This window comes from Oncorhynchus keta, chromosome 22 (genome assembly GCF_023373465.1).
Source record: "Oncorhynchus keta strain PuntledgeMale-10-30-2019 chromosome 22, Oket_V2, whole genome shotgun sequence".
NCBI classification, from domain to species: Eukaryota; Metazoa; Chordata; class Actinopteri; order Salmoniformes; family Salmonidae; genus Oncorhynchus; species Oncorhynchus keta.
In genome coordinates this window covers 55,318,854-55,344,874 of record NC_068442.1, presented here as the reverse complement: position 1 = coordinate 55,344,874, position 26,021 = coordinate 55,318,854, and the positions used below count along the sequence as shown (strand labels likewise).

Sequence of the window (26,021 nt, the reverse complement as noted above, 5' to 3'; positions counted from 1 at the left end):
TGGGTAATGTCCTAATGCCACTATTATAGCCTGGGTAATGTCCTAATGCCACTATTATAGCCTGGGTAATGTGCTAATGCCACTATTATAGCCTGGGTAATGTCCTAATGCCACTATTATAGCCTGGGTAACCTCCTAATGCCACTATTATAGCCTGGGTGATGTCCTAATGCCACTATTATAGCCTGGGTAATGTCCTAATGCTACTATTATAGCCTGGGTAACCTCCTAATGCCACTATTATAGCCTGGGTAATGTCCTAATGCCACTATTATAGCCTGGGTAATGTCCTAATGCCACTATTATAGCCTGGGTAACCTCCTAATGCCACTATTATAGCCTGGGTAACCTCCTAATGCCACTATTATAGCCTGGGTAATGTCCTAATGCCACTATTATAGCCTGGGTAATGTCCTAATGCCACTATTATAGCCTGGGTAATGTCCTAATGCTACTATTATAGCCTGGGTAATGTCCTAATGCCACTATTATAGCCTAGGTAATGTCCTAATGCCACTATTATAGCCTGGGTAATGTCCTAATGCTACTATTATAGCCTGGGTAACGTCCTAATGCCACTATTATAGCCTGGGTAACCTCCTAATGCCACTATTATAGCCTGGGTAATGTCCTAATACCACTATTATAGCCTGGGCAATGTCCTAATGCCACTATTATAGCCTGGGTAACCTCCTAATGCCACTATTATAGCCTGGGTAATGTCCTAATGCCACTATTATAGCCTGGGTAATGTCCTAATGCCACTATTATAGCCTGGGTAATGTCCTAATGCCACTATTATAGACTGGGTAATGTCCTAATGCCACTATTATAGCCTGGGTAATGTCCTAATGCCACTATTATAGCCTGGGTAACCTCCTAATGCCACTATTATAGCCTGGGTAACGTCCTAATGCCACTATTATAGCCTGGGTAATGTGCTAATGCCACTATTATAGCCTGGGTAATGTCCTAATGCCACTATTATAGCCTGGGTAATGTCCTAATGCCACTATTATAGCCTGGGTATAGCCTGTCCTAATGCCACTATTATAGCCTGGGTAATGTCCTAATGCCACTATTATAGCCTGGGTAATGTCCTAATGCCACTATTATAGACTGGGTAATGTCCTAATGCCACTATTATAGCCTGGGTAATGTCCTAATGCCACTATTATAGCCTGGGTAACCTCCTAATGCCACTATTATAGCCTGGGTAACGTCCTAATGCCACTATTATAGCCTGGGTAATGTCCTAATGCCACTATTATAGCCTGGGTAATGTCCTAATGCCACTATTATAGCCTGGGTAATGTCCTAATGCCACTATTATAGCCTGGGTAATGTCCTAATGCCACTATTATAGCCTGGGTAATGTCCTAATGCCACTATTATAGCCTGGGTAATGTCCTAATGCCACTATTATAGCCTGGGTAATGTCCTAATGCCACTATTATAGCCTGGGTAATGTCCTAATGCCACTATTATAGCCTGGGTAACCTCCTAATGCCACTATTATAGCCTGGGTAATGTCCTAATGCCACTATTATAGCCTGGGTAATGTCCTAATGCCACTATTATAGCCTGGGTAACGTCCTAATGCCACTACTTTTCCTTTATAGCCTGGGTAATGTCCTAATGCCACTATTATAGCCTGGGTAATGTCCTAATGCTACTATTATAGCCTGGGTAATGTCCTAATGCCACTATTATAGCCTGGGTAACGTCCTAATGCCACTATTATAGCCTGGGTAATGTCCTAATGCCACTATTATAGCCTGGGTAACCTCCTAATGCCACTACTGTTCCATTGTAGCCTGGGTATCCTAATGCTCAGGGAAGAAAACAATAATTTTAAATGATTTAAAAACGGTTTGAAAAATGGGCCTTTCACAGACTGCAGCATTATCGAGAAATCATTTCCTTATCTTTTAAATCTTTCAAATCATTTCCTTATCTTTTAAAACCCTGTCTTTCTTCCCGTTCTTCCTGCTATGTTTCCCAGCTGTATGTTTGAGGGCTTGTTTCTTTCTGTGTTAGTTCGGGGCGAGTCTAGACAGGTTCGTTGACATAAACAAGTCTCAGCCCCATCTCTAAGACACGGGACGAGCCCTGGCCCTGCAGATGTTCCCGGGGACAGGTTGGGTCTTGCCTGACGCTGTTCTTCTCCGTTTAAACAGTTGCTTCTCTGAGAGGGCTCTCCTCCTGCGGCACAATGCGAGACGCCACGGCAGTCGAGAGCTAAAGATCAACTCCCTCAGAACAAAGACGGAGCAAGGAGGCACACACACACACACAGCTCTCTCTCCCCCCGTGCCAGCCCGGAGCGCAGGGTTCAGCAGAGAGGCACACAGTATTTCCTCTCTCCGGGTCCTCAATCCATTACAGTAATCCCCCCCAGCTCTATACAGGCCAGACCATCACATTCCTCCACTCTACCAGAGACCGAGGCTAAGGTCCAGAGACCGAGGGTAAGGTCCAGATGGCTCCCTATTCCCTGTGTAGTGCACTACTTTTTCCTCCGGGCAACAGTTAAAAGTAGTGCACTACACAGGGAATAGGGTGCCATTTGGTACGCAGCCCGAGCCTACCTGGTGGCAGGTAATACACTAGACAGACCCCACCTCACTGCTGTTCAACCTCACCTCACACTAGATGAACCCCACCTCACACTGTTCAACCTCACACTAGACAAACCCCACCTCACTGCTGTTCAACCTCACACTAGACAGACCCCACCTCACTGTTGTTCAACCTCACCTCACACTAGACAAACCCCACCTCACTGCTGTTCAACCTCACACTAGACAGACCCCACCTCACTGTTGTTCAACCTCACCTCACACTAGACAAACCCCAACTGCCCATCTCACACTAGACAAACCCCATCTCACTGCTGTTCAACCTCACCTCACACTAGACAAACCCCATCTCACTGCTGTTCAACCTCACCTCACACTAGACAGACCCCACCTCACTGCTGTTCAACCTCACCTCATACTAGACAGACCCCACCTCACTGCTGTTCAACCTCACCTCATACTAGACAAACCCCACCTCACTGTTGTTCAACAACTCCTCCCTCATACTAGATAAACCCCACCTCACTGCTGTCCAACCTCACACTAGACAAACCCCACCTCACTGCTGTTCAACCTCACACTAGACAAACCCCACCTCACTGCTGTTCAACCTCACCTCATACTAGACAAACCCCACCTCACTGTTGTTCAACCTCACCTCATACTAGACAAACCCCACCTCACTGCTGTTCAACCTCACACACTAGACAAACCCCACCTCACTGCTGTTCAACCTCACACTAGACAAACCCCACCTCACTGTTGTTCAACCTCACACTAGACAAACCCCACCTCACTGCTGTTCAACCTCACACTAGACAAACCCCATCTCACTGCTGTTCAACCTCACCTCACACTAGACAAACCCCATCTCACTGCTGTTCAACCTCACCTCACACTAGACAAACCCCACCTCACGCTGTTCAACCTCACCTCACACTAGACAAACCCCACCTCACTGCTGTTCAACCTCACACACACTAGACAAACCCCACCTCACTGCTGTTCAACCTCACACTAGACAAACCCCACCTCACTGCTGTTCAACCTCATCTCACTAGACAGACCCCACCTCATGCTGTTCAACCTCACACTAGACAGACCCCACCTCATGCTGTTCAACCTCACACTAGACAGACCCCACCTCACTGTTGTTCAACCTCACACTAGACAAACCCCACCTCACTGCTGTTCAACCTCACACTAGACAAACCCCACCTCACTGCTGTTCAACCTCACACTAGACAAACCCCACCTCACTGCTGTTCAACCTCACACTAGATAAACCCCACCTCACACTGTTCAACCTCACCTCACACTAGACAAACCCCACCTCACTGCTGTTCAACCTCACACTAGACAGACCCCACCTCACGCTGTTCAACCTCACCTCACACTAGACAGACCCCACCTCACGCTGTTCAACCTCACCTCACACTAGACAAACCCCACCTCACGCTGTTCAACCTCACACTAGACAAACCCCACCTCACTGCTGTTCAACCTCACCTCACACTAGACAAACCCCATCTCACTGCTGTTCAACCTCACCTCACACTAGACAAACCCCATCTCACTGCTGTTCAACCTCACCTCACACTAGACAGACCCCACCTCACTGCTGTTCAACCTCACCTCATACTAGACAGACCCCACCTCACTGCTGTTCAACCTCACCTCATACTAGACAAACCCCACCTCACTGTTGTTCAACCTCACCTCATACTAGATAAACCCCACCTCACTGCTGTCCAACCTCACACTAGACAAACCCCACCTCACTGCTGTTCAACCTCACACTAGACAAACCCCACCTCACTGCTGTTCAACCTCACCTCATACTAGACAAACCCCACCTCACTGTTGTTCAACCTCACCTCATACTAGACAAACCCCACCTCACGCTGTTCAACCTCACCTCACACTAGACAAACCCCACCTCACTGCTGTTCAACCTCACACTAGACAAACCCCACCTCACTGCTGTTCAACCTCACACTAGACAAACCCCACCTCACTGTTGTTCAACCTCACCTCACACTAGACAAACCCCACCTCACTGCTGTTCAACCTCACACTAGACAAACCCCATCTCACTGCTGTTCAACCTCACCTCACACTAGACAAACCCCACCTCACGGCTGTTCAACCTCACCTCACACTAGACAAACCCCACCTCACGCTGTTCAACCTCACCTCACACTAGACAAACCCCACCTCACTGCTGTTCAACCTCACACTAGACAAACCCCACCTCACTGCTGTTCAACCTCACACTAGACAAACCCCACCTCACTGCTGTTCAACCTCACACTAGACAGACCCCACCTCATGCTGTTCAACCTCACACTAGACAGACCCCACCTCACTGTTGTTCAACCTCACACTAGACAAACCCCACCTCACTGCTGTTCAACCTCACACTAGACAAACCCCACCTCACTGCTGTTCAACCTCACACTAGACAAACCCCACCTCACTGCTGTTCAACCTCACACTAGATAAACCCCACCTCACACTGTTCAACCTCACCTCACACTAGACAAACCCCACCTCACTGCTGTTCAACCTCACACTAGACAGACCCCATCTCACGCTGTTCAACCTCACCTCACACTAGACAGACCCCACCTCACGCTGTTCAACCTCACCTCACACTAGACAAACCCCACCTCACGCTGTTCAACCTCACACTAGACAAACCCCACCTCACGCTGTTCAACCTCACACTAGACAAACCCCACCTCACTGCTGTTCAACCTCACACTAGACAAACCCCACCTCACTGCTGTTCAACCTCACACTAGACAGACCCCACCTCACGCTGTTCAACCTCACCTCACACTAGACAAACCCCACCTCACTGCTGTTCAACCTCACACTAGACAGACCCCACCTCACTGTTGTTCAACCTCACCTCACACTAGACAAACCCCACCTCACTGCTGTTCAACCTCACCTCACACTAGACAGACCCCACCTCACTGCTGTTCAACCTCACCTCATACTAGACAGACCCCACCTCACTGCTGTTCAACCTCACCTCATACTAGACAAACCCCACCTCACTGTTGTTCAACCTCACCTCATACTAGATAAACCCCACCTCACTGCTGTTCAACCTCACACTAGACAAACCCCACCTCACTGCTGTTCAACTGCTGTTCAACCTCACTAGACAAACCCCACCTCACTGCTGTTCAACCTCACCTCATACTAGACAGACCCCACCTCACTGCTGTTCAACCTCACCTCATACTAGACAAACCCCACCTCACTGTTGTTCAACCTCACCTCACACTAGACAAACCCCACCTCACTGCTGTTCAACCTCACACTAGACAAACCCCATCTCACTGCTGTTCAACCTCACCTCACACTAGACAAACCCCACCTCACGGCTGTTCAACCTCACCTCACACTAGACAAACCCCACCTCACGCTGTTCAACCTCACCTCACACTAGACAAACCCCACCTCACTGCTGTTCAACCTCACACTAGACAAACCCCACCTCACTGCTGTTCAACCTCATCTCATACTAGACAAACCCCACCTCACTGCTGTTCAACCTCACACTAGACAGACCCCACCTCATGCTGTTCAACCTCACACTAGACAGACCCCACCTCACTGTTGTTCAACCTCACACTAGACAAACCCCACCTCACTGCTGTTCAACCTCACACTAGACAAACCCCACCTCACTGCTGTTCAACCTCACACTAGACAAACCCCACCTCACTGCTGTTCAACCTCACACTAGATAAACCCCACCTCACGCTGTTCAACCTCACCTCACACTAGACAAACCCCACCTCACTGCTGTTCAACCTCACACTAGACAGACCCCACCTCACGCTGTTCAACCTCACCTCACACTAGACAGACCCCACCTCACGCTGTTCAACCTCACCTCACACTAGACAAACCCCACCTCACGCTGTTCAACCTCACACACTAGACAAACCCCACCTCACTGCTGTTCAACCTCACCTCACACTAGACAAACCCCACCTCACGCTGTTCAACCTCACCTCACACTAGACAAACCCCACCTCACTGCTGTTCAACCTCACCTCACACTAGACAAACCCCACCTCACTGCTGTTCAACCTCATACTAGACAAACCCCACCTCACGCTGTTCAACCTCACACTAGACAAACCCCACCTCACGCTGTTCAACCTCACACTAGACAAACCCCACCTCACGCTGTTCAACCTCACACTAGACAAACCCCACCTCACGCTGTTCAACCTCACACTAGACAGACCCCACCTCACTGTTGTTCAACCTCACACTAGACAAACCCATTAATATACAGTATCCCACCTCACTATTCAACCCATTAATATAGAGTATCCCACCTCACTGTTCAACCCATTAATATACAGTATCCCACCTCACTGTTCAGCCCATTAATATACAGTATCCCACCTCACTATTCAACCCATTAATATACAGTATCCCACCTCACTGCTGTTCAGCCCATTAATATACAGTATCCCACCTCACTGTTCAGCCCATTAATATACAGTATCCCACCTCACTGTTCAACCCATTAATATACAGTATCCCACCTCACTGCTGTTCAGCCCATTAATATACAGTATCCCACCTCACACTGTTCAGCCCATTAATATACAGTATCCCACCTCACACTGTTCAGCCCATTAATATACAGTATCCCACCTCACTGCTGTTCAGCCCATTAATATACAGTATCCCACCTCACACTGTTCAACCCATTAATATACAGTATCCCACCTCACTGTTCAGCCCATTAATATACAGTATCCCACCTCACTGTTCAGCCCATTAATATACAGTATCCCACCTCACACTGTTCAGCCCATTAATATACAGTATCCCACCTCACTGTTCAACCCATTAATATACAGTATCCCACCTCACTGCTGTTCAGCCCATTAATATACAGTATCCCACCTCACTGTTCAGCCCATTAATATACAGTATCCCACCTCACTGTTCAACCCATTAATATACAGTATCCCACCTCACACTGTTCAACCCATTAATATACAGTATCCCACCTCACTGTTCAACCCATTAATATACAGTATCCCACCTCACTGTTCAACCCATTAATATACAGTATCCCACCTCACTGTTCAACCCATTAATATACAGTATCCCACCTCACTGTTCAGCCCATTAATATACAGTATCCCACCTCACTGTTCAACCCATTAATATACAGTATCCCACCTCACTGCTGTTCAACCCATTAATATACAGTATCCCCCTCACTGTTCAACCCATTAATATACAGTATCCCACCTCACTGCTGTTCAGCCCATTAATATACAGTATCCCACCTCACACTGTTCAGCCCATTAATATACAGTATCCCACCTCACTGTTCAACCCATTAATATACAGTATCCCACCTCACACTGTTCAACCCATTAATATACAGTATCCCACCTCACTGTTCAACCCATTAATATACAGTATCCCACCTCACTGTTCAACCCATTAATATACAGTATCCCACCTCACTGTTCAACCCATTAATATACAGTATCCCACCTCACTGTTCAACCCATTAATATACAGTATCCCACCTCACTGCTGTTCAGCCCATTAATATACAGTATCCCACCTCACTGTTCAACCCATTAATATACAGTATCCCACCTCACTGCTGTTCAGCCCATTAATATACAGTATCCCACCTCACTGTTCAACCCATTAATATACAGTATCCCACCTCACTGTTCAACCCATTAATATACAGTATCCCACCTCACTGCTGTTCAGCCCATTAATATACAGTATCCCACCTCACTGTTCAACCCATTAATATACAGTATCCCACCTCACTGCTGTTCAGCCCATTAATATACAGTATCCCACCTCACTGCTGTTCAGCCCATTAATATACAGTATCCCACCTCACTGTTCAACCCATTAATATACAGTATCCCACCTCACTGCTGTTCAGCCCATTAATATACAGTATCCCACCTCACTGTTCAACCCATTAATATACAGTATCCCACCTCACTGTTCAACCCATTAATATACAGTATCCCACCTCACTGCTGTTCAGCCCATTAATATACAGTATCCCACCTCACTGCTGTTCAACCCATTAATATACAGTATCCCACCTCACTGTTCAACCCATTAATATACAGTATCCCCCCTCACTGTTCAACCCATTAATATACAGTATCCCACCTCACTACTGTTCAACCCATTAATATACAGTATCCCACCTCACTGTTCAGCCCATTAATATACAGTATCCCACCTCACTGTTCAACCCATTAATATACAGTATCCCACCTCACTGCTGTTCAACCCATTAATATACAGTATCCCACCTCACTGTTCAACCCATTAATATACAGTATCCCACCTCACTGTTCAACCCATTAATATACAGTATCCCACCTCACTGTTCAGCCCATTAATATACAGTATCCCACCTCACTGCTGTTCAACCCATTAATATACAGTATCGCACCTCACTGTTCAGCCCATTAATATACAGTATCCCACCTCACTGTTCAACCCATTAATATACAGTATCCCACCTCACTGCTGTTCAACCCATTAATATACAGTATCGCACCTCACTGTTCAGCCCATTAATATACAGTATCCCACCTCACTGTTCAACCCATTAATATACAGTATCCCACCTCACTGTTCAACCCATTAATATACAGTATCCCACCTCACTGCTGTTCAGCCCATTAATATACAGTATCCCACCTCACTGCTGTTCAACCCATTAATATACAGTATCCCACCTCACTGTTCAACCCATTAATATACAGTATCCACCTCACTGTTCAACCCATTAATATACAGTATCCCACCTCACTGTTCAACCCATTAATATACAGTATCCCACCTCACTGTTCAACCCATTAATATACAGTATCCCACCTCACTGTTCAGCCCATTAATATACAGTATCCCACCTCACACTGTTCAGCCCATTAATATACAGTATCCCACCTCACTGCTGTTCAGCCCATTAATATACAGTATCCCACCTCACACTGTTCAACCCATGTTCACCTCACTGTTCCCCATTAATATACAGTATCCCACCTCACTGTTCAACCCATTAATATACAGTATCCCACCTCACTGTTCAACCCATTAATATACAGTATCCCACCTCACACTGTTCAACCCATTAATATACAGTATCCCACCTCACTGTTCAACCCATTAATATACAGTATCCCACCTCACTGCTTTCAACCCATTAATATACAGTATCCCACCTCACTGTTTCAGCCCATTAATATACAGTATCCCACCTCACTGCTGTTCAGCCCATTAATATACAGTATCTCCCCTCACTGTTCAACCCATTAATATACAGTATCCCACCTCACTATTCAACCCATTAATATACAGTATCCCACCTCACTGCTGTTCAGCCCATTAATATACAGTATCTCACCTCACTGCTGTTCAGCCCATTAATATACAGTATCCCACCTCACTGTTCAGCCCATTAATATACAGTATCCCACCTCACTGTTCAGCCCATTAATATACAGTATCCCACCTCACTGTTCAACCCATTAATATACAGTATCCCACCTCACTGTTCAACCCATTAATATACAGTATCCCACCTCACTGTTCAGCCCATTAATATACAGTATCCCACCTCACTGTTCAACCCATTAATATACAGTATCCCACCTCACTGCTGTTCAACCCATTAATATACAGTATCCCACCTCACTGTTCAGCCCATTAATATACAGTATCCCACCTCACTGCTGTTCAGCCCATTAATATACAGTATCCCACCTCACACTGTTCAACCCATTAACATACAGTATCCCACCTCACTCTTCAACCCATTAACATACAGTATCCCACCTCACTATTCAACCCATTAATATACAGTATCCCACCTCACACTGTTCAGCCCATTAATATACAGTATCCCACCTCACACTGTTCAACCCATTAATATACAGTATCCCACCTCACACTGTTCAGCCCATTAATATACAGTATCCCACCTCACACTGTTCAGCCCATTAATATACAGTATCCCACCTCACACTGTTCAACCCATTAATATACAGTATCCCACCTCACACTGTTCAGCCCATTAATATACAGTATCCCACCTCACTGTTCAACCCATTAATATACAGTATCCCACCTCACACTGTTCAGCCCATTAATATACAGTATCCCACCTCACTGCTGTTCAGCCCATTAATATACAGTATCCCACCTCACACTGTTCAACCCATTAATATACAGTATCCCACCTCACACTGTTCAGCCCATTAATATACAGTATCCCACCTCACACTGTTCAACCCATTAATATACAGTATCCCACCTCACTGTTCAGCCCATTAATATACAGTATCCCACCTCACTGCTGTTCAACCCATTAATATACAGTATCCCACCTCACTGTTCAACCCATTAATATACAGTATCCCACCTCACACTGTTCAGCCCATTAATATACAGTATCCCACCTCACACTGTTCAGCCCATTAATATACAGTATCCCACCTCACACTGTTCAGCCCATTAATATACAGTATCCCACCTCACACTGTTCAGCCCATTAATATACAGTATCCCACCTCACTGTTCAACCCATTAATATACAGTATCCCACCTCACACTGTTCAACCCATTAATATACAGTATCCCACCTCACTGTTCAACCCATTAATATACAGTATCCCCCCTCACTGTTCAACCCATTAATATACAGTATCCCACCTCACTGTTCAACCCATTAATATACAGTATCCCACCTCACTGTTCAACCCATTAATATACAGTATCCCACCTCACTGCTGTTCAACCCATTAATATACAGTATCCCACCTCACTGTTCAGCCCATTAATATACAGTATCCCACCTCACTGCTGTTCAACCCATTAATATACAGTATCCCACCTCACTGTTCAACCCATTAATATACAGTATCCCACCTCACTGTTCAACCCATTAATATACAGTATCCCACCTCACTGTTCAACCCATTAATATACAGTATCCCACCTCACACTGTTCAACCCATTAATATACAGTATCCCACCTCACTGCTGTTCAACCCATTAATATACAGTATCCCACCTCAATGCTGTTCAGCCCATTAATATACAGTATCCCCCCTCACTGTTCAACCCATTAATATACAGTATCCCACCTCACTGCTGTTCAGCCCATTAATATACAGTATCCCACCTCACTGCTGTTCAACCCATTAATATACAGTATCCCACCTCACTGCTGTTCAGCCCATTAATATACAGTATCCCACCTCACTGCTGTTCAGCCCATTAATATACAGTATCCCACCTCACACTGTTCAACCCATTAATATACAGTATCCCACCTCACACTGTTCAGCCCATTAATATACAGTATCCCACCTCACTGTTCAACCCATTAATATACAGTATCCCACCTCACTGCTGTTCAGCCCATTAATATACAGTATCCCACCTCACACTGTTCAACCCATTAATATACAGTATCCCACCTCACTGTTCAACCCATTAATATACAGTATCCCACCTCACTGTTCAGCCCATTAATATACAGTATCTCACCTCACTGCTGTTCAGCCCATTAATATACAGTATCCCACCTCACACTGTTCAGCCCATTAATATACAGTATCCCACCTCACTGTTCAACCCATTAATATACAGTATCTCACCTCACTGCTGTTCAGCCCATTAATATACAGTATCCCACCTCACACTGTTCAACCCATTAATATACAGTATCCCACCTCACTGTTCAACCCATTAATATACAGTATCCCACCTCACTGCTGTTCAGCCCATTAATATACAGTATCCCACCTCACTGTTCAACCCATTAATATACAGTATCCCACCTCACTGTTCAACCCATTAATATACAGTATCCCACCTCACTGTTCAACCCATTAATATACAGTATCCCACCTCACTGTTCAGCCCATTAATATACAGTATCCCACCTCACTGTTCAACCCATTAATATACAGTATCCCACCTCACTGTTCAACCCATTAATATACAGTATCCCACCTCACTGTTCAGCCCATTAATATACAGTATCCCACCTCACTGTTCAACCCATTAATATACAGTATCCCACCTCACTGTTCAACCCATTAATATACAGTATCCCACCTCACTGTTCAGCCCATTAATATACAGTATCCCACCTCACTGCTGTTCAGCCCATTAATATACAGTATCCCACCTCACTGTTCAACCCATTAATATACAGTATCCCACCTCACTCTGTTCAGCCCATTAATATACAGTATCCCACCTCACTGTTCAACCCATTAATATACAGTATCCCACCTCACTGTTCAACCCATTAATATACAGTATCCCACCTCACTGTTCAACCCATTAATATACAGTATCCCACCTCACACTGTTCAACCCATTAATATACAGTATCCCACCTCACACTGTTCAGCCCATTAATATACAGTATCCCACCTCACTGCTGTTCAGCCCATTAATATACAGTATCCCACCTCACTGTTCAACCCATTAATATACAGTATCCCACCTCACACTGTTCAGCCCATTAATATACAGTATCCCACCTCACACTGTTCAACCCATTAATATACAGTATCCCACCTCACTGTTCAACCCATTAATATACAGTATCCCACCTCACACTGTTCAGCCCATTAATATACAGTATCCCACCTCACACTGTTCAGCCCATTAATATACAGTATCCCACCTCACACTGTTCAGCCCATTAATATACAGTATCCCACCTCACTGCTGTTCAGCCCATTAATATACAGTATCCCACCTCACTGTTCAACCCATTAATATACAGTATCCCACCTCACTGTTCAGCCCATTAATATACAGTATCCCACCTCACTGCTGTTCAGCCCATTAATATACAGTATCCCACCTCACTGTTCAGCCCATTAATATACAGTATCCCACCTCACTGCTGTTCAACCCATTAATATACAGTATCCCACCTCACTGCTGTTCAACCCATTAATATACAGTATCCCACCTCACTGCTGTTCAGCCCATTAATATACAGTATCCCACCTCACTGCTGTTCAGCCCATTAATATACAGTATCCCACCTCACTGCTGTTCAGCCCATTAATATACAGTATCCCACCTCACTGCTGTTCAGCCCATTAATATACAGTATCCCACCTCACTGTTCAACCCATTAATATACAGTATCCCACCTCACTGTTCAGCCCATTAATATACAGTATCCCACCTCACTGTTCAGCCCATTAATATACAGTATCCCACCTCACTGCTGTTCAGCCCATTAATATACAGTATCCCACCTCACACTGTTCAGCCCATTAATATACAGTATCCCACCTCACTGCTGTTCAGCCCATTAATATACAGTATCCCACCTCACTGCTGTTCAGCCCATTAATATACAGTATCCCACCTCACTGTTCAGCCCATTAATATACAGTATCCCACCTCACTGTTCAGCCCATTAATATACAGTATCCCACCTCACTGTTCAGCCCATTAATATACAGTATCCCACCTCACTGTTCAGCCCATTAATATACAGTATCCCACCTCACTGCTGTTCAACCCATTAATATACAGTATCCCACCTCACTGCTGTTCAGCCCATTAATATACAGTATCCCACCTCACTGCTGTTCAGCCCATTAATATACAGTATCCCACCTCACTGCTGTTCAGCCCATTAATATACAGTATCCCACCTCACACTGTTCAGCCCATTAATATACAGTATCCCACCTCACTGCTGTTCAGCCCATTAATATACAGTATCCCACCTCACTGTTCAGCCCATTAATATACAGTATCCCACCTCACTGTTCAGCCCATTAATATACAGTATCCCACCTCACTGTTCAGCCCATTAATATACAGTATCCCACCTCACTGTTCAGCCCATTAATATACAGTATCCCACCTCGAGGGGAAAACAGCCAAATATAAAAGAAACATGCAACAATTTCAAAGATGTTACTGAGTTCCAGTTTATATCAGGAAATCAGTCAATTGAAATGAATTCATTAGGTCCTAATCTATGGATTTCACATGACTGGGAATGCAGATATGCATCTGTTGGTCACTGATAGATACCTTAGAAAAAAGGTGGGGTCGTGTATCAGAAAACCAGTCAGTATCTGGTGTCCCATCACTGTTCACCCAGTAATATCTGGTGTGGATCAGAGTACCAGTCAGTATCTGGTGTGGATCAGCCAAATACCAGTCAAAAATATCTGGTGCCACATTTCAAAAACCAGTTCCAGTTTATATGGAAATCAGTCAATTGAAATACCAGTCAGTATCTGGTTTGGATCATGACTGGGAATACAGTCATGCATCTGTTGGTCACTGATAGTACCAGTCAAAGTATCTGGTGTGGATCAGATAAACCAGTCAGTATCTGGTGTGATCAGAAAACCAGTCAGTATCTGGTGTGATCAGAAAACCAGTCAGTATCTGGTGTGGATCAGAAACCAGTCAGTATCTGGTGTGATCAGAGTAACCAGTCAGTATCTGGTGTGGATCAGAGTACCAGTCAGTATCTGGTGTGATCAGGAAACCAGTCAGTATCTGGTGTGGATCAGAGAACCAGTCAGTATCTGGTGTGGATCAGGTACCAGTCAGTATCTGGTGTGGATCAGATAAACCAGTCAGTATCTGGTGTGGATCAGAGTACCAGTCAGTATCTGGTGTGGATCAGATAAACCAGTCAGTATCTGGTGTGGATCAGAGTACCAGTCAGTATCTGGTGTGGATCAGAGTACCAGTCAGTATCTGGTTCCACCATTTGCACAACACATCTCCTTCACATAGAGTTGATCAGGCTGCTGATTGTGGCCATGTGGAAGTTTCTGGATATTGTCAGGAACTGGAACACGCTGTCGTACACGTCGATCCAGAGCATCCCAAACATGCTCAATGGGTGACATGTGTGGTAAGTATACAGGACCATGGACAAATTGATATTTTCAGCTTCCAGGGATTGTCTACAGATCCTTGTGTGACATGGTGCAGTGCATTATCACGCTGAAACATGAGGTGATGGCGGTGGATGAATGGTACAACAATGGGCCTCAGGATCTCCTCACGGTATCTCGGTGCATTCAAATTGCCAACGATGAAATGCAATTGTGTTCGTTGTCTGTAACGGCGGACAACTATGGTGCATTCTGTTCACAAAATTGACATCAGAAAACTTCTAGCCTACATGACGCCATACACGTTGTCCACCATCTGCCCGGTACAGTGGAAACTGTGATTCATCTGTGAAGAGCACACTTCTCTAGCGGGCCAGTGGCCATTGAAATTTGCCCACTGAAGTGCAGTCATGTCAAGACCCTGGTGAGGAAGACGAGCAGATGAGCTTCCCTGAGACGGATTCAGATAGTTTGCGCAGAAATTCTTTGGTTGTGCAAAACCCACAGTTTCATCAGTTGTCCGGGAGGCTGGTCTCAGACGATCTCGCAGGTGCGTGTATCTGGCGTGGTTACACGTGGTCTGCGATTGGGAGGCCGGTTGAATGTATTACCAAATGCTCAAACAAATTATAGAGGATGGAGTGTGTTTTGACTCATTCAACCACACCATTAAAGGACAGTGTGTTTTGACTCATTCAACCACACCATTAAAGGACAGTGTGTTTTGACTCATTCAAACACACCATTAAAGGACAGTGTGTTTTGACTCATTGAGAATCATTCTGTTAAGAGACGTCGGGGGAGCAGGGAAATGTGGGAAATGATGACGTGTCGTACCACTCTTTGCGTGTGTGGTGTGTGTCACAGTCAGTCCCAGACAGGAAGAGGTTTTAAGATGTGGGTTAGGGATTAGGTGTGTCTCCTAAGAACAGTCATCAAAAAACACACAGCACCGAACAGAACACACAGAAACACACAGAGACAGAGACCAGAACACACAGAGACCAGAACAGAACACACAGAACACACAGAGACCAGAACACACAGAGACCGAACCAGAACAGAACACAGAGACCAGAACACACAGAGACCAGACCAGAACACACAGAGACCAGAACACACAGAGACCAGAACACACAGAGACCAGAACACACAGAGACCAGAACACACAGAGACCAGAACACACAGAGACCAGAACACACAGAGACCAGAACACACAGAGACCAGAACACACAGAGACCAGAACACACAGAGACCAGAACACACAGAGACCGAACACACAGAGACCAGAACACACAGAGACCGAACACACAGAGACCAGAACACACAGAGACCAGAACACACAGAGACCAGAACACACAGAGACCAGAACACACAGAGACCAGAACACACAGAACACACAGAGACCAGAACACACAGAGACCAGAACACACAGAGACCGAACACACAGAGACCAGAACACACAGAGACCGAACACACAGAGACCGAACACACAGAGACCGAACACACAGAGACCGAACACACAGAGACCGAACACAGTGCACTCAGGGGCCGATTCAGACTTAGGAATTTACACCTAATATGCATATTCGTCTGTGTTTCAGCCCCAATTGGTAGATGTAAAAAACATACTCTGATCTTATAGATTATTTAGGTTTAGGATTCAGAGTTTTAAAAAATGGTTTCGGAGAGCCTTTACTCACAAAAGAAAGAAACTGGGGTTTGTTTCATTCCGATTTGCCAGGTTCTTTATCCCATGGTAATGGTTGGAAGATTAATTCATTAATGTACATTGAACTATAACGGGAATAGTGTACAAATCGTAGGTGATACCCCCATCTACTACCTGCTCTAACCATGGAACTATGTGATGACACAGCCAACTATTTCACCATGGGTCAGGTTCAAACTGCTGCAGCTTGGTCTGCGCTCCACTTTATCATCCGCTGTTATAACAGGGAGAATAGTGTACAATATCATCCATCCACTGTTATAACAGGGAGAATAGTGTAGAATATCATCCACTGTTATAACAGGGAGAATAGTGTAGAATATCATCCATCCACTGTTATAACAGGGAGAATAGTGTAGAATATCATCCACTGTTATAACAGGGAGAATAGTGTAGAATATCATCCACTGTTATAACAGGGAGAATAGTGTAGAATATCATCCACTGTTATAACAGGGAGAATAGTGTAGAATATCATCCACTGTTATAACAGGGAGAATAGTGTAGAATATCATCCACTGTTATAACAGGGAGAATAGTGTAGAATATCATCCACTGTTATAACAGGGAGAATAGTGTACAATATCATCCACTGTAAACAAATCAACGACCACATGATTCCAAAGGGAATACAGGTAAACAATTACAGGAAGTATTCATACCCTTTGACTTATTCCACATATTTATTGTTACAGCCTGAATTCAAAATGGATTAAATCGGGGTTTTTTCACCCATCTACACACAATACCCCATAATGAAAAAGAACAAACTGTTTTTTTTTTTTTTTTTTAAATGTATGCAAATGTATTTGAAATTTAAACAGAAATATCTCATTTACATAACTATTCACACCCCTAAGTCTCTAATGATTGCCTCGCCTGGTTCACCAACTACTTCTCAGACAGAGTTTAGTGTGTCAAATCGGAGGGCCTGTTGTCCGGACCTCTGGCAGTCTATGGGGGTACCACAGGGTTCAATTCTCATGCCAACTCTCTTCTCTGTATACATCAATGATGTCGCTCTTTCTGCTGGTGATTCTCTGATCCACCTCTACGCAGACGACACCATTCTGTATACTTCTGGCCCTTCTTTGGACACTGTGCTAACAAACCTCCAAACAAGCTTCAATGCCATACAACTCTCCTTCCGTGGCCTCCAACTGCTCTTAAATGCTAGAAAAACAAAATGCATGCTCTTCACCCTCCCGCCCGACTAGCATCTCTACTCTGGACGGTTCTGACTTAGAAGAAGTGGACAACTACAAATACCTAGGTGTCTGGTTAGACTGTAAACTCTCCTTCCAGACTCACATTAAGCATCTCCAATCCAAAATTAAATCTAGAATTGGCCAAATAGATGCTGCCAAACATACCCTCGTAAAACTGACTATCCTACCGATCCTCGACTTCGGTGATGTCATTTAGAAAATAGCCTCCAACACTCTACTCAGCATACTGGATGTAGTCTATCACAGTGCCATCCGTTTTGTCACCAAATCACCTTATACCACCCACCACTGTGACCTGTATGCTCTAGTCGGCTGGTCCTCGCTACATATTCGTCACCAGACCCACTGCCTCCAGGTCATCTATAAGTCTTTGCTAGGTAAAGCTCCGCCTTATCTCAGCTCACGGGTCACCATAGCAACACCCACCCTTAGCACGCGCTCCAGCAGGTATATTTCACTGGTCACCATAGCAACACCCACCCTTAGCTCGCGCTCCAGCAGGTATATCTCACTGGTCACCCCCAAAGCCAATTCCTCCTTTGGCCGCCTTTCCTTCCAGTTCTCTGCGGCCAATGACTGGAACAAATTGCAAAAATAAGTTGGAGACATATCTCCCTCACTAACTTCAATCATTGGCTGTCAGAGCAGCTTACCGATCACTGCAGCTGTACACAGCCCATCTGTAAATAGCCCATCCAACCAACTACCTACCTCATCCCCATATTTGTTTTTCTGCTCTTTTGCACACCAGTATTTCTACTGCACATCCTCATCTGCACATATATCACTCCAGTGTTAATTGCTATATTGTAATTACTTCACTATTATGGCCTATTTATTGCCTTACCTCCTCACTTCATTTGCACACACTGTATACAGATTTTCTATTGTGTTATTGACCTTACGCTTGTTTATTCCATGTGTAACTCTGTGTTGTTGTTTGTGTCGCACTGCTTTGCTTTATCTTGGCCAGGTTGCCTAAATGAGTTAAATAAAGGTGCAGTTAAATAAATGAGCCTACCTGGTTAACTTGTTCTCAACTGACCTGGTTAAATAAAGGTGTTCTCAACTAGCCTACCTGGTTAAATAAAGGTGTTCCCAACTAGCCTACCTGGTTAAATAAAGGTGTTCTCAACTAGCCTACCTGGTTAAATAAAGGTGTTCTCAACTAGCCTACCTGGTTAAATAAAGGTGTTCTCAACTAGCCTACCTGGTTAAATAAAGGTGTTCTCAACTAGCCTACCTGGTTAAATAAAGGTGTTCTCAACTAGCCTACCTGGTTAAATAAAGGTGTTCTCAACTAGCCTACCTGGTTAAATAAAGGTGTTCTCAACTAGCCTACCTGGTTAAATAAAGGTGTTCTCAACTAGCCTACCTGGTTAAATAAAGGTGTTCTCAACTAGCCTACCTGGTTAAATAAAGGTGTTCTCAACTAGCCTACCTGGTTAAATAAAGGTGTTCTCAGCCTACCTGGTTAAATAAAGGTGTTCCTAGCCTACCTGGTTAAATAAAGGTGTTCTCAACTAGCCTACCTGGTTAAATAAAGGTGTTCTCAACTAGCCTACCTGGTTAAATAAAGGTGTTCTCAAATACCTGGTTAAATAAAGGTGTTCTCAACTGACCTGGTTAAATAAAGGTGTTCTCAACTGGCCTACCTGGTTAAATAAAGGTGTTCTCAACTGCCTACCTGGTTAAATAAAGGTGTTCTCAACTGGCCTACCTGGTTAAATAAAGGTGTTCTCAACTGGCCTGAAGGTTAACTGGCAGCTGGCTGTGGTTAAATAAAGGTGTTCTCAACTGGCCTACCTGGTTAAATAAAGGTGTTCTCAGTCTCTAAGACCTGTTAAATAAAGATTACAGCTGTGAGTCTTTACCTGGTTAAATAAAGGTAAGTCTCTCAACTGGCCTACCTGGTTAAATAAAGGTGTTCTCAACTAGCCTACCTGGAAATAAAGGTGTTCTCAACTGGCCTACCTGGTTAAATAAAGGTGAAATAAATAAAAATAAATAAATACTTTGTAGAAGCAACTTCGGCAGTGATTAAAGCTGTGGGTCTTTCTGGGTGGGTCTCTAAGAGCTGTGAGTCTTTCTGGGTGAGTCTCTAAGAGTGATTACAGCTGTGAGTCTTTCTGGGTGAGTCTCTAAGAGTGATTACAGCTGTGAGTCTTTCTGGGTGGGTCTCTAAGAGCTGTGAGTCTTTCTGGGTGAGTCTCTAAGAGCTGTGAGTCCTTCTGGGTAAGTCTCTAAGAGCTGTGAGTCTTTCTGGGTGAGTCTCTAAGAGCTGTGAGTCCTTCTGGGTAAGTCTCTAAGAGTGATTACAGCTGTGAGTCTTTCTGGGTGAGTCTCTAAGAGCTGTGGGTCTTTCTGGGTGAGTCTCTAAGAGCTGTGAGTCTTTCTGGGTGAGTCTCTAAGAGCTGTGGGTCTTTCTGGGTGAGTCTCTAAGAGCTGTGAGTCTTTCTGGGTGAGTCTCTAAGAGCTGTGAGTCTTTCTGGGTGAGTCTCTAAGAGCTGTGGGTCTTTCTGGGTGAGTCTCTAAGAGCTGTGGGTCTTTCTGGGTGAGTCTCTAAGAGCTGTGAGTCTTTCTGGGTGAGTCTCTAAGAGCTGTGAGTCTTTCTGGGTGAGTCTCTAAGAGCTGTGAGTCTTTCTGGGTGAGTCTCTAAGAGCTGTGAGTCTTTCTGGGTGAGTCTCTAAGAGCTGTGAGTCTTTCTGGGTGAGTCTCTAAGAGCTGTGGGTCTTTCTGGGTAAGTCTCTAAGAGCTGTGAGTCTTTCTGGGTGAGTCTCTAAGAGCTGTGAGTCTTTCTGGGTAAGTCTCTAAGAGCTGTGAGTCTTTCTGGGTGGGTCTCTAAGAGCTGTGGGTCTTTCTGGGTAAATCTCTAAGATCTTTCCACACCTGGATTGTGCAACATTTGCCCATTATTCTTTTCAACTTTTCTCTTCAAGCGCTGTCAAATGTGTTTGTTGATCATTGCCAGACAACCATAGATCTTCAAGTAGATTTAAGAGAAAACAGTAAAGCTGCCACTCAGAAACATTCACAGTCTTCTTGGTAAACAACTCCAGTGTATATTTGTCATTGTGTTTTAGGTTATTGTCCTGTTGAAAGGTGAATTCATCTCCCAGTGTCTGGTGGAAAGCAGACTGAACCAGGTTTTCCTCTAGGATTTTGACTTAGCTCCATTCTGTTTATTTTTTTAACCTGACAAACTGCTGCACACTCAGTAATGTGTTGTAATGGATTTGCCCCAAACATAACACCTTGTATTCAGGACAAAAAGTCGCAGTATTACTTTAGTGCCTAAATTATACAATTTCTCTTCAGATCTGACCCAGGCCCGTGACATTATTTAGAATTATGGATCCGGAGCCGCTCGGCTTCCACAACGGCTCTCAAGTTTTCCATTCAGGTAAAGAAGGTGAAGACATTGAAATCAAATGAATTCAACAGATCAGTCTGATTGAATAGATCAGGTTGAATGAACCAAAACATCATTAATCATTCCAAAATCAGTAAAAGCAGATGAACAACGACGTCGTACCACTTTTAATTATTATTATTATTACTTATTTTACTGTGCATTGATTTCCATTATGCATCTTCCTGTTGTGTATGGAAGGTCTAAGCATTATTATAAGCCAAAAGGTCATTGACTTAGTCATCCTCATAATTAGCTCAGACCAAAGCATCAGATAAATATTGGCATCATGTGTGACTTTATAATCCAGAGTCTCACCCTCCCTCTTTACCAGTTCTCCACACAGACGCATGTTCCTGTGCTGTAACGACGAGAGGGACGAGAGGGACGAGAGGGACGAGAGGGAGGGACGAGAGAGAGGGACGAGAGAGAGGGATGAGAGAGAGGGACGAGAGAGAGAGACGAGAGATACAGAGAGAGATGAGAGAGAGAGACGGAAAGAGAGACGAAAGAGAGAGAGAGAGAGACCAGGGAGAGAGAAAGAGACAGAGAGAGTGAGACCAGAGAGAGAGAGAGAGATGAAAGAGAGAGAGAGAGAGACAGAGAGAGAGAGTTGGGTAAATGTCCCTGTCCCACAGGTGGCCCCTGTGACTCGCCAGTTGACTATAAGACATGACCTACCGTTGGTTGATATTTAGGCAATAAGCCCACGGGTTTTTACAGCACTCCCTCCTCCGGTCTGACAAACAGGGGATTGATGGCTTAACTGAACCAGAACCCTTTCCTGTAGTACAGTGGTATAGTACCAGGTAGAACTGGTTCAGCCACATAGTTTCCCATGAATATTCTGATTTCACAAGAGAGATCCAACACTTGAAGTAAACAGCCAATGTATCGGAGAGAGACAAATTGATCAACCCAATTATTATTTCCGATAAGTATTAATACTGATGGTCGACCTCTCCACCTGCAGGCGAGTTATGGAGCAGGTCACCTGGTTGCCTGGTCGATTTTTACATAACGGTACATGGCATGACACGGCCTGGAGCCAGTATGTTCACAGAGCCAGTATGCATGGTCACAGAGCCAGTATGCATGGTCACAGAGCCAGTATGCATGGTCACAGAGCCAGTATGCATGGTCACAGAGCCAGTATGCATGGTCACAGAGCCAGTATGGTCACAGAGCCAGTATGCATGGTCACAGAGTCAGTATGCATGGTCACAGAGCCAGTTTGCATGGTCACAGAGCCAGTATGCATGGTCACGGAGCCAGTATGCATGGTCACAATGACAGAGCACTGTAGAGCAGAGCCGTAGAGTAGAAATATTTTATATTTTCGGGGTATCCACTTCATATTGAGATAATAGTAGAATACACAAGGTTCAATTTGTAAATGTTTCTCTTGTTATGTCAGTCACTGGATTAGCAAAACATTTTTTTACATTGGTAAATGAGTCTAGTCAGATCTGAACTTGTAGAAATCGAGGTCGAATTACCGACCCAGTATGCTGGGAGCCCCCATTGATTTTCTTAGTCACTCCAATATCATATTATAATATCTTTCTCCTCCCTATGGCAAAATGTGTAGAATTGCATGAAATGAGTTGTAAAACGGCAAAATATTCTCTCTGCCCCATGGCAAAATGTGTAGACTTGCAGGAAATGAACTCCACATTTATTTTTACTGTCAAGAGTGGGACCACTAAAACTTTTTTGCTCACAAGGTTGGGGTGGGTCCATGATAGAACACATCAACCAACCAACCAATCAATCATCGCAGAATTCTACTTCCAACACAAATCATGTTGAGTCACTTGACATCATTTTCGTAGACTTTCAATTGGATAATAAATGGAACGAATGCATTTCCAAACAGAACATCTGTCAATGTTAGAGGTAATAGATACAATTGTGACTGGTGTTAATGGGAATCTGCAAAGTGTGTTGAGACTCATTGTACAAATGCACTTTTAAAATTAAGTAATCAACTTAAAAAAAAAAAAAAATCTATGGATTTGACATGAACTCTTACCGTCCAGGTGGCAGACTTGGCTGTGGAGGACTGCTGGAAGGAGACGTCGAAGATGTGTGTCCCGGCGTAGTCTGTGTTGGAGGGGATAGCCGGGGAGGGGGACATGGCGTCGAAGGTGGAGCTGGGCTGGGCGTAGGGTGAAGGAGCGGACACGTTGTTCTGGACATGGTCGTTGTTGTAGGGACTGGTGGAGGTAGAGCCGCCATTTTGGATGTTCTGATCCATGCTGTTCAGCAGCCCCAGGTTGGTGTACTGTGACTGGACAGACAGAGAGAATTTTAAATGACCAATTGTACACCAAGGTCCAATGGAAAAAAAAAATCCCACTTCCACTTTATCCCAAATCACTCCAAAATACACACACAGGTTGGACAGGTTGGAACAGAGGCCAGCCATGTTACATGGAGCAGTTTTTAGGGGTTAAGGGCCTCAGAGCCTTGCTCAAGGGGCCAGGTTGTTGCACTGTGATTAGAGAGAGGTGAGAAGATGGGGGGGGGACGACACCAAACACAGGAATGACTCGTAACAGGAGAATGTTTCAGTCTAGAGCTCACAGATCAGTCTGAAACTCAATTTCCACAAATTACAGATTTTATTTTATTTTTTTAATGAATGTTTGAAGACAGATTACCTTTGGTTCATTGTCAGCTGGTTAAATGAAAATGGTGGATCTGATCAAAGTGACAGAGTGGCTGAGGCGCTGAACTAGCTATGATAAAACACTGCTATAAGGCATGAGAGGCCCAGGGCTGTGAGCCTTAAGGGACCAGCAGAGTTGTATTTATGTGTTAACATGTCGGGTAACAGGGGCTAACAATGGCCAAACTCCTGGCCTTGTGTAAGATATGGTGGTGAGATGAGCCCTTTACATTTAAAAACAAGATCACACACAACAAAAAAAAAAACACGTTAGATTCGTATTTTCACATGTCGAGCTTAAATTTCACGTGTTAAAATGTAAAGTTCACATGTTAACACCACCTTGTCACCTCATGTGAATTTCAATTGCACGTGTAAAATGTGCCGTTTCACATGTTAAAAAATGTTCACGTCCGGTATGTAGTTTCACATGTGGAATTGCAAGTTCACATGTAAAAAAACAAAAATTAAATCACATTGATGAGATCTGAATTTGACACGTGGTAGTGAAATAGTGTTGTTCTCCTCACATGTGAAAAGGTGTTAGCATGTTGCAGTAGCATGTCCCCATGTGGAATTGCTAATTCTGTAAAAAGGTAACTTAGCCTGAAAATAATCATTAAAGTGTGGTAAAAAAAATAATGATGTCTTATTTTGGAGTTTTACCGCCTCTCGTCTTCATACTTGGTGACCGTTAGTAGAAGTGAAAAACACTGAGCAGTTAGCGCTCCAGTTAGCGCTCCGTTTAGCGCTCCATTAGTCTCCTCATTTATCCTGTTAAAATTACCACGGTCAGATTTAATTCGTTAACAATCTTGAAGCTTCATTTGAGTAAATTATTCATTTCGGATGAATCATAGCAAATCGTGCACTAAACGTTATTAAAATGTTTTAAATCGTTTGACAGCTAAAGTTGACATTGAAGTGTACAAGAAAGAGAGCAGACGTAAAAGTGTAGCGGAGTCGGGGATGGTTGCGCACGGTCACGTGATGAGCTAGCCCCACATGTGACTTAAACAAACCTCTTGGCTGAACGGCCAGCTAGCCCCACATGTGACTTAAACAAACCTCTTGGCTGAACGGCCAGGTAGCCCCACATGTGACTTAAACAAACCTCTTGGCTGAACGGCCAGGTAGACCCACATGTGACTTAAACAAACCTCTTGGCTGAACGGCCAGGTAGCCCCACATGTGACTTAAACAAACCTCTTGGCTGAACGGCCAGGTAGACCCACATGTGACTTAAACAAACCTCTTGGCTGAACGGCCAGGTAGCCCCACATGTGACTTAAACAAACCTCTTGGCTGAACGGCCAGGTAGCCCCACATGTGACTTAAACAAACCTCTTGGCTGAACGGCCAGGTAGCCCCACATGTGACTTAAACAAACCTCTTGGCTGAACGGCCAGGTAGCCCCACATGTGACTTAA

At 44.5% G+C, this 26,021-nt stretch overlaps 1 protein-coding gene across 7 annotated transcripts in view; it reads right to left on the bottom strand.

The window, feature by feature from the left end:
* tp63 (tumor protein p63) overlaps positions 1-26,021 on the bottom strand; it is a 112,569-nt gene that overhangs the window by 63,909 nt on the left and 22,639 nt on the right. For all 7 annotated transcript variants that reach the window (XR_008076113.1, XR_008076114.1, XR_008076115.1 and 4 more), the window contains exon 2: positions 23,953-24,210. Coding sequence is in view for 1 of the 7 variants with exons in the window: in XM_052475669.1 (XP_052331629.1) it covers positions 23,953-24,210 (258 nt within the window). In the remaining 6 variants the exon portion in view is untranslated. The remainder of the gene's footprint in view (positions 1-23,952; positions 24,211-26,021) is intronic.